Source organism: Tricharina praecox, assembly GCF_024521635.1.
Source record: "Tricharina praecox strain CBS 144465 chromosome Unknown BZA05scaffold_2, whole genome shotgun sequence".
Taxonomy (NCBI): domain Eukaryota; kingdom Fungi; phylum Ascomycota; class Pezizomycetes; order Pezizales; family Pyronemataceae; genus Tricharina; species Tricharina praecox.
The window spans coordinates 236,549-246,945 of NW_026250404.1; the positions used below are offsets into that span (position 1 = coordinate 236,549).

Consider the following 10,397-nt stretch of genomic DNA (forward strand, 5'->3'; position numbering starts at 1 on the left):
CCAGGAACCGCACTGCCACAGAGCCAGGCGGGTTCAGGGGGTTTCGCCCACGGTTGAAATCGTTCCAGTAGCTGACGGTGCCGAAAGCAAAAAATAATAATGAAGGTTGGCTATGGGAGCGCACCATGGCATGCGAGAGTCGAGACTCCCACACAGGTGCTCTGTGAGATCATCGGTGGTGTATTGGGATGATGATGGACAGCAAGTGGGAAATGTTCCAGGATGACCATGTTGGGACCATATCGTACTCCGCCCTCCGCCCTCCCGTTCAACTCATCCGTGAGTTGAGTGGGCCGAGACACATCCCCACGCAGACTTGCGTAAAGACGGTTTCCCGCGGCGGTCAGAGTCATTGTCGGTGGATGTCGCGATATATTTTCTTTTCATCTTCTCCGCGAAGGGGTGGGGGAGTGGTGAACACTGAACAGCGAGCACAAAAACGAACGAACCGATCCAACCAAAGAGCAGGCACAAGTACCTACTTGCCTAGGTATTCGCATCGACCAATCAAAGGGCGTGGGTGTCATATACGGATCGAATAGGTGACCTTCCAGCCAAGCAGATTGTTGTGGGCAGTAGGTGTGGTGCGCAAGACGACGAATGGAATATGGTGGTGTGGACTGCTGTACTCTACTCTACTGGATCTAGGCACGATGCTTCTGGACTGGTAGCACCCACCCCAAGCCTTCCGCTCCATTCTATGTACGGTAAACATCCTAGTTGTGGATCGATCTGCCATCATATTCAATCTCGAGCGCTCACTTCCGAGAGACAGAAAAATACCAAATCTGTATTAAATAATGTATGGTACCTAATCGAATGCGTGTGGTATAATATCTACTCGAACATTCACCCAGCGGTAAGAGGTTATGTAGAATAAACCGGGGGTAGGTATATAGGTGTGGCTATGCTGCGGCAGGGACCCTGTTAGGAATAACAGCCACATCAATACTTTACAAAACATTATCATGGTAACTGTTAAAAAGTTCAATTTCAGCTTACCCATAACTGACTGTTGATAGTACTGTCCACAACGAGCTCCGTCACGAATTACCATCATAGAAGTATTGATAGACCACATCGGTTGTTTCTAATAGTGTTGGAAAGAAAGAAAATACAGACCAGCAAATAAAACACGAGCACCGACATGAACCTTTGCCATTGTTCTGTCCCGAAGCTCATCTGTTGATGTATGTATTTACAGTAACATTAAGCTCTTCACTCGCGAGAATGACCAACCGTGTAATATTCAAAAGCACAGATAAGCAGAAGCAGAATCAGATGGAATTATGATAAATCTTGTATCAATTTGACTGAAGTTTTGAGACGGCAGCGCGCATGTGTGTCTCGGCATTGTCCTCTCTACATATCAATTCAGTATTTTGTCGCATAACTGCAGCCTTAACGGACCAATTAGCGCTCGCTTAGCTAGTACTCTAGTAGTTACTCTGTACATGCGAGCATGACGGTGAGCTCAGGGCGTGTGGGGTGTGGGGCTTTCTACGCGGAAAAAAACGATTGGATTGAGAAGAGAAAGGCATCGGTATGCATACGTACGACTCAATCGAGAGGAGTATCGTGGTAGCCCCCTCCCGAGTAACTAGGCAGCTGTGCACTTCGATACGGAACCAAGGAAGTGGTTATTCGGGTGTTGGTGTCAGTGTGATAGGTGCATAGCCCAGACCGTCTGGCCGGGGTCAGTCCAGTCCAGTCCAGTCCAGAGGTTTTAGCAGACTGTCTGAAAGTACTCGTGGTCCTTTCGGTCTGAAACTTCTGAAGACTAGATACCAGACTGCCAGGCTTCCAGTCGACTGGATGATAAGAATACATAAAGTTCATAAAGAGCCTCAAAATTTCTAGGTGTTTCTGTAAGTATTACAACTTTTAAATCAACTTCTAAACTTCAACTTCATCTCTGCCGCTAACCATCCTTACAAAAAACCAACCACATTCTCCCGGGCCTCTGCTGAGCCTAAACACGTGTTCGGTATCAATGCAGTGCAAAACTCACACTATCTCTCTGTCTCACCACCGATGCCGGTAAGGAGACGACGGATGCTGTTGAAGCATTGAAATGCCTTAAGAGCCGGCAGAGAGAGGGATTGTTTCCTTCGTTGTAACGGGGATCCCTCGTTAGGAAGAAACCGAGCCACAGCCACATCAATACTTTACAATAAAGTCTGCCTTGACAGACAAGACTCGTCCTTTCCTTGTACTCGGAATCAATCTGTTCCCACCACAATCACCACCACCACCATCAACGACCACCACCGCCACCACCATTACGAACCACCTTGCGACCAAATCACAAAAGAAAGGGAGAATAATCAAGTTGCAAATAGGAAACATTGATTTCCGTTACATAACCGAAGTAAATGTGTTTTCTATACTTCAGTGTAAAGATGAAAGTTCGCGATTTTTTCATACGCACGCGTCGCTGGTCACGTCGCATTGACTTTCCTCAACTTTTGTTCTCACCGAAGCTGAACAGATGCGCGTTGCCCTCTCAAAACTTTAGTCAAATATCTACAAGCTTTATCACAATCTCATCTGCTTCTGCTTCTGCTTCTATGCGCTTTTGGATATTACAGAGCTGGTCATTCTTGCGAGTGAAAGTTTAATACCCGGTGGCCCTTCTATTCCCATAAAAACATAAATCGATGGGCTTCTGTGCAGAACAATGGCAAAGTTTCATTTTGGTGCTGGTGTTTCATTCGCTGGTATGTGTTTTTTCTCTTTCCAGCACTATTAGAAACAACCGATGCGGTCTACCAACACTTCTGCGGTGGTGGTGGTCACTGGTCAGTGTTGGTGTTGGTGGTGGTGTTGGTGGTGTTGGTGGTGGTGGTGGTGGTGGTGGTGGTGGTGGTGGTGGTGGTGGTGGTTCGCGACGCGGCGCGTTGCCGGCAGTCAGCAGTCAGCCAGTCACGAAGCAAGCTGAAATTGACTTTTTAATTGTTGCCAAGATAAGTTTATTGCAAAGTATTGATGTGGCTGTGGCTCGGTTTTCTGCCGGAAGAGTGATCCCTGTTACAACGGAGGAAACGATCCCCAGAGAGATGGATTGGAGAAAATGTTGCATGCTTTCTGCGAGGAGGATCTACAGCAGTAGTTGAATCTGTGGCACATAGCCCCACACACTCACTCACTCACGGTACCGTAGACTACTCTACAGGCCGCAGTTACCTAGTGTTGACCACGTTTGCCGGCACTCCTAGAGCTTCTAGTTGCATACGTAAGTACATAGATATGTGCTGGTTTTATTACCCCCACAATCGCGGTAACTTGGGCATTCACTTGGCGGTTGACTGCCGTCCAGTCCTTTGTATGCAACACTTCTCCAAGCTGCCCCCCGTCCAGTCAAAGGGACAGATTGGACTATGTATTTAGAACACTGGTCGGTGTTGGTGCACTACCTCCTCACAGATGACCTAGACTTTTCTAGAAGAAAGCCACCGGCCCGCTACACACCGGTAGCTACTCTACTCATAATATTCGCTCTTGTCCTCCAGCGCTAAACGATAAATCAAGCTTCCATTTACCTACTGGAAGATGCCGAAATCCAGGTCGTTTTTGCCGATCAATCATCAGAGTGCTGACCTATCGCTAATAAAGTTTCACCCTGCCAGCGATCAGACGAAACGAACCCGCTGGCTTCGGAAGTGGATCTGATCTCTTCGAGGCCGATAAGGCGGCAAAGCAAGGAAGTTGGGTGCGGACGGAGGTGGTGGTAGCCATTGCAGTTCGACATCTTGGGGATCACATCATCATCATTCGCAGCAATAAAGACACCACTAACCCACGCACCGTAGGGCCACATAGCAATCCCTGCAGCAGAAGTCATCAGAAACTCCAAGATGAAAGTTGCCACCCGCCCACAAAACGCGCCCAGAATAGATACCCCGCCGTCGTAGACTGTCCGACTAACCGTGGACCGTGGTGGCCGGCCACGTGTGCAGTGACTGCACACCCGCAAGACCGGTGGTGCCCGACCGACCAAGGGGTCGTCGTACAGGCATGACCTGGGTTTACAGTAGACGGAGGAGGAATCGCTGTTCCCCCGCTTGTTCAGCCGCAACCGAAGACCGCCTTGCGTGCTATATGGCGCCAACGCCTCACCCACCCTCCAAGTGCGTCCTATCGCCAACAAAAGTATCCATCTATTCCAGTCGCTCTTCTCATATCAACATACCTACAGCTCCCCCGAAAACCACGGTATCGCCACCGCCGATTGACATTGCCGCTCCAATCCCCGGCCAGAACGCAACACCTGCCACCGTGCGTAATCCTTCATGTGGCCTATGAGACTATGACTCCCCCCTCCCCCCCCCCCCCCCCCCCCCCCCCACTCCCCCCGAGCCTCGCACTCGTGGACAAGGCTCAATTCTCCCCTCCCACGGATTTGAAAACCCCGTGTCTCGCCCCTCAACCGAGTGCTGACAAGTTTACTGGTAGTATCGCCAGTAGTTGCTGCTATTCTGGCAGCCAAAGGTACTCTATACACACCTACCTGCAGAGTCTACGCTGCTCGAGCCTCGCAAAGAAAACACAGCTTACCTACCTATTACCCCTAAAGCCCCAATTGCATATCCCCAATCCCAATACCCAATGGAGTAAAAGAGTCAATACCCAATACCCAATACCCAATCGAGCCGTTCTCGCCAGCCTCCGCTCTCCAACTCAGAAGTGCGGAGCCAATCACCGCACCAAACCACACCACACCGCACCAAACCACACCACACCGAACCGTACCACACCGAACCGTACCACACCGAACCGTACCACTACCCACACGGTTCCCCCTCCCCCAAGTCCTGACCCGTGCCCACCGTTCAGTCTATTGCATATTCGTGCTCTCGCGCTCCTGAGTCGTCCAGTTCGATCCCATGGGCCCCCACCGGGCCACCGCTTCTTCGCGTCTTCAACCGCCTGGCCGTGAACCGTGGAGATGGAGATGGAGATGGGGGTGGAGATGGAGACGGCCGCGACAGCTGTGCGCATTGCGCATTGCGCACTGTGCAGTTACGGTCATCTCTAGTCATCTCTGGTCGCCAACGTGCGCCTGAAGCGGCAGCTGAATACGCGCGGAGGGGGGGATGACTCACTTGCTGTCCGCGCTGCCGGAGGGGTCGATCTGAACTCGTCGCCCTCCCTCACATCCACATCCCTCCGTCACCCACACCCAGATCTAACTCCCGTCAAGCCACGCTCATCCACACACACTTACACTCACACATAATACCCCAACCAACCAATGTTTAATGTTGAAAGGAACCGACGTAAGCATTCCTACCACGACTACCAGTTACAGTAACACTACACAGATCGTGGCGCGCGTGTTTATGTCCTACTAGATACCTGGTAGCTACCACCCACTACGCCTGTCGGAATACCCAGTGCCTACGCAATTCCAGCGCCCACGCAGTCGTCTACTTTGTATGATATGCATCGAGGAGAAGTCTTGATTCTCCATGCCCTGTCTTGGGCAGTGGTATGGGCTATATTTATCGCCGTGATGTCCTTTTTTGTTTTTTTTTGGGGGGGGGGGGCGTCCGCCGTGGGAGTTAATGATGCGATTGCAATTGTGATAGGTGCAGCAGGTACTCGGTTGGCTTACCCGCAAGCAGCTACATAACTACCATTTATACATACCTACCTGGTTACTCACAATTGCAATCCTTTCAATTCGCACCTGCTATGATACTCCGCCCTATAATCCTCCTCCCACTGCATGCCGCCTTGATCCTCCTCCACTCCTACCTCCGAGTGACATGTCCCGAGTCCCGACTATGCATACATACCTGAGGATTATTATTACGTCTAAAATGTCATACCTAGTCTTCGGCACTGTAGTCCAAACATTTATGGTTTTGTTTTTCGACGTTCCAAACCCGCCACCACTCGTCCAGACGCAACTACCACTCGTCCAGAGTCCACTACCACTCGTTCACTACCACTCACCCACAGTGCACGCAACAGCCCAGCCCAATCAAAGCCAGCCTGTAGCCAGCGCGTGTAGCCCAGCCCGGGCCCGGACTGGTCTTGGCAGGCCAGCTGTAGCGAGTGAGTTCCAGTGATGCGTCTCACTGCTAGTATTGTGAAGGGTGATCCGGCACGACCATGGACCTCTTGTATCCCAATAACAACCGCAACAGAATCATCGTCCGCAACTGCATCGCCTCCCGAAACAAAATTACCTCCCACATAACATTTAATCAGATGTCAGACGCAACTGAGAGCGCCAATCTCATATCAAGTACATAGCAGCCCCGGTAGAGTAGTAAGCGGAAGTTGATTTCTTTCATTTACAAGCATGTACATTCAATACTCATTCTTCAGTCCTTCTAGAAAGAGAGAGGACATCAATTGATTGTCGTAGAGTTACCCTACCAACTCTAGGATCCAGCCCGCCCAGCCCAACTGATAGCCCGGGCTGGGCCGCCAGCACATCGGCTCCTGCCCGGGCTATCAGATCAGCCTACCAGCCCCAGCCCAGCCCATGGGCTTTTCGGGCTGTTACATACCTGCACTGCTCGCCCACTCGTCCACTCACCCACCGCCACTCGAGAGTCGCGCAACTTGGTTTGGGGGGGGGGCTGTTTCTTCCTGTCCTTCCTTTTTATGCCCGGATGTCATTCTCATTGTTCTTCCTTCTTTCTGTGTTTCCTTTTTTATACACGGATGGGCCGGCCGGGTGGAGAGCAATCCATGAGGAACCCACATCGAGCTCGAGGCCAGCGGTCGGAGACAGTACGGTGGAACTGGATGTGGTACGTATACAGCCATGATCTGCTAAGGTGGAATGCTACATACGATAATGAAAAAAATAATGAAAAAAGAAAACAGTCACGGAACTTACCGGCAACCAACCTGCGCAGTCTCGACACAAAACCAAACTTGCGAGGCAGTGCAGCTCCATATTCGAAATGGAGAATAGGAGCTGAGATCAGAAGCATGAAATGGCATGGTATGTAGAGGAGGTGGGGTACGGTATTGAATATGTGGGGCTATTAGGTTAGAACTAGGTGCTTAAGTATTTACCCAGTCATCCTTCGCGGAATGATGACAGCCTACGACTTATAGGTGGGAGTCATTTAGCTATGTAGGTTTGAAGTAGGTACGAAATAGCTGGACGTGGCGAAACTTGAGCATCAACCCCTGAGATCGTAGATGGCGTATGGAGTATGGAGTATGGAGGTCTGCGCACAGCAGTACCACGATACCGGCGGCCGGCTGTGACCTACACAAACACATGCATGCAGTCGAACAAACTATAGCATTGTACCTAGATCTTTTCCCGAATCTATGGCATTTTAGACGTTTACGGTTATTCGTATTACCACCCCCCATCCCCACCCCCCTCCCCCATACACACCCGATTTTTTTAGAGGTGAGGTTCCCCGCGGCAGAATCACGGGATGCGCGCCTGTCTGTCTCTCGGTTCGGGGATTCCCTGACGATTAAAAAGTGGATGCCTTAATCGGCAAGCAAGGGGTTTAGGCTTGCTAACTACCAGTGTGTATAGTAATCACTTAACCAGACAAGCCGGGTTGTTCTATCCATGACTATCGTGACTATCGTTAACTACTAGTAGGTACTCTACTCGACCTAACTATCCGATATCTACTCTACATGTATGTAACCAGCTGTAGCAGCTCTATCAAAAATTCAAAACCTCATGATAGGAAACCCAAATACACACATTTATATCCGCTCCCCCTCCTGCTCCTGCACCTTCTCAGCCCCGCCCCCCTCCCGTGCCTCCCGTGCCTCCCCCGCCTTCCCCGCCCTCTCCGTCCTTACACTAACATCCCTCAACTGCGTCCCAAAGACCCAATCCAGCAACTCGAACGTCCCATAGCCCCCTTGCACACCCTTCATATGATGCCTATCATGTCTCTCGACGAGCCCTCCCAGCCCTCCCATTGCCCGCATCACCCCCGTCCCCCCTCCCATCTTTCCCAGACTAAACCCCGAATGCAACCCTGCGCTCTCACCCGCCACAATAGCGACCCACACGCCCACCTCCCGCACACTAGCTTGCACCAGCATGGGCGGCAGCATGACGGGCACATACCACGTGAGCACGAACTCTATCCAGTGGCAGTAGTGCGCTGCTAGCGCCACCGGCGCGGTGAATGCGTGGTGCACGCGGTGGACCCGCCGGAATAGCCAGGGCTGGTGCAACAGTAGGTGGAAAGCGTAAAAGAGCAGCTCGCACAGGGGGATGCAGAGGGCGAGGGTGAGGGCTGTGTGGATGGGGGAGCGGGGGGAGGGGGAGGGCGGGTATGGGCCGACGCCCAGGGTGGAGAACAGCAGGATGTGAACTGCCGCTTGTACGGCCAGCCCCAGCAGCTGGTTGCGCGCGACGACAAGTGCGCAGTGCGCCAGCTCCTGCGGCGTGGGCGGCGGCGCGGAAGGCTGGGTCTTGTATTGTGCGGTGAGGGCGGGGAAGAGCGCGGGGGCGAGGAGGTAGGCGGCGGAGGGCAGCCAGAAGGCAAGGAGCAGGGCTGTAGCTGTGGTGGCCAGCTCGTCGAGGAGGAGCGCGGCTGGGGCGGCGGCGGCGGGGGCGGTGGGTTTCATGGTGGGTGCGGACGGCGGTGAGCGCAGGAGGGAAACGGGGGGAGGAACATGATGACGGCGGACGGGCAGGATGCGTACGGTTTTGTTTCGTCGGGTGAATCGACTGACGTCCTCGATTTCTTTGGAGGGTTGCGTGATGACATCACTCGGTCGAGGTCGGCGGGATTAGGCCGCCTGGCGCTTGGGTACGTACTTCGTATGTGCTCGATATACTAGGGATCGGCAGGACAAGACTCGTTTCGGATGGTGCCCGGTACTCCCACCCGCACCCAATCTAATCTACATAGATGACAGACTTGCACAAGATTTCGATCGTGGCAGACACATGTCAGGCACCAACGTCGCAACTTCCGTAGTGCAGTAGGGTACATGGTACAATCATAAATACAAAACTCGATTCCAGCGTATGCGACTTCCATGTGTATGATATCTTACGCCGTAAAGAAAGCTGGAAAGAAAGAGAAGAAAAAAACATCATATCGTGACGCCCCTGCGAAAGAAAGAAAGACAAGAAAGACAAGAAAAGAGACTTCCATTAGTGACAGAGCTAAACGCCATGCCCTGAACGTTCCGCCCACGCGACGACGGTATGTACGAAGGTTCCCGCTCATTCCTACACCGCCAAACCTCATTCATTCACCGACCCGGCTCAGCTCAATCCCTCCACCGCATCATGAACTTCCGCATATCCTCATCATCGTCCTGGGGATCCGGTGCGGGGGCCGCCTATTCCGCACATGTCAGCATTCCCTCGTCCCGTCCATTCCCGTCCCGTCGCAGTCCCGAGCAGAGCAGCGCACTTACCGTATTGATAGCAGTAGTAACGACATAATCCCACGGCAGGGTAATCGTCGTCCTCACATTCGGGTCCGGTCCTCTCGTCTTATACACCGTATACGCAGAGGTCGGATACTGTCTACTAGCCTTCTTCGCGGTGATGCTCTTTGCGGGCTGTGTCTGCATGGGTGCGTACCTCGTCGCGCCCGTCTGCAGCGTATACGGGATTTTTGCCGACTCCGCCGCGTCGCCGGAGACGCTGCCGCCCGTGGCGACGGTGTCAGTGCCCGCGGGAGGGGAAGTGTCGCCCTTGTCCTGTTCTAGCTGCGCTGCGGAAGAAAACGTCCCCGTCATCTTGCTGAGTGTGAAGCGGGGGCTGTAGTTCCACGTGAACCCGCCCGTCGTCGCGACAGTCTCCATCTTGATGAAGCTGTGGGGGTGGAAGAAGGTTAGCGAGAGTCGCAGAGCCTGGGAGCAAACATACTAGACATCGCCGTTCCCGCCCGCCGCAGCAGGAATCTGGAATTTCGTCGATACCATGGACGACGAGAACTTCGCGCCGACGGAGCCGAGGGGCGTTTCGCACATCTGTCCATCCATTGCATCAGCCACCACCACCCCCGTATCCCCAGCCTCATGTTGCTCGTTCACTCACCGGAACATTATTACTCCCCCAACACAGGTACACACTGAACGCGCCGAACTGGTCGAGCTTGGGCTCCTTCTTATCGTCGCGCCACTTCATTTCAACCGTGCTGCCACCGACCCACTTAGTCTTCGCATCTGGCGTTGTGATCTCAACGTCTGCGAGAGACGCCGGTATTTGCAGGAGGAAGGCGCCGGCGATGGCCGATAATAGTGTTGCGGTGCGCATTGCTGGAGACGATTGTGGTTATGCGAAGGTGGAAGAAAGAGGGGGAAAAGAATACAGCTTCTGTTGGTCTGTCGGTCGGTCACGGTTGTACAGTAGAGAAAGAGCTGGAGCTCGCCGCGCCTGGCCACCCACCCACCCACCCACCCGTAACGAGATGTCAATG

The 10,397-nt window shown here is 52.8% G+C and overlaps 3 protein-coding genes across 3 annotated transcripts; all 3 read right to left on the reverse strand.

The window, feature by feature from the left end:
* Positions 1–4,625: 4,625 nt before the first annotated feature.
* Positions 4,626–5,183, reverse strand: BZA05DRAFT_99348 (uncharacterized protein). Its single transcript, XM_051488874.1, has one exon. The coding sequence runs from the start codon at positions 4,999–5,001 to the stop codon at positions 4,699–4,701; it is 303 nt and encodes a 100-aa protein (XP_051343300.1). The 5' UTR covers positions 5,002–5,183; the 3' UTR covers positions 4,626–4,698.
* Positions 5,184–7,476: 2,293 nt separating this feature from the next.
* On the reverse strand, positions 7,477–8,809 carry BZA05DRAFT_433019 (uncharacterized protein; the record flags this gene model as incomplete). The annotated part of the gene is made up of 2 exons (XM_051486244.1): positions 7,804–8,809; positions 7,477–7,509 (listed from the first exon to the last, which is right to left on the reverse strand). Exons 1-2 carry the CDS (start codon positions 8,581–8,583, stop codon positions 7,477–7,479), a joined length of 813 nt encoding a protein of 270 aa, XP_051343301.1. The 5' UTR covers positions 8,584–8,809.
* BZA05DRAFT_470446 (uncharacterized protein) lies at positions 8,805–10,338 on the reverse strand. The gene is made up of 4 exons (XM_051487900.1): positions 10,016–10,338; positions 9,845–9,948; positions 9,388–9,790; positions 8,805–9,309 (listed from the first exon to the last, which is right to left on the reverse strand). Exons 1-4 carry the CDS (start codon positions 10,232–10,234, stop codon positions 9,238–9,240), a joined length of 798 nt encoding a protein of 265 aa, XP_051343302.1. The 5' UTR covers positions 10,235–10,338; the 3' UTR covers positions 8,805–9,237.
* Between the last annotated feature and the right edge of the window lie 59 nt (positions 10,339–10,397).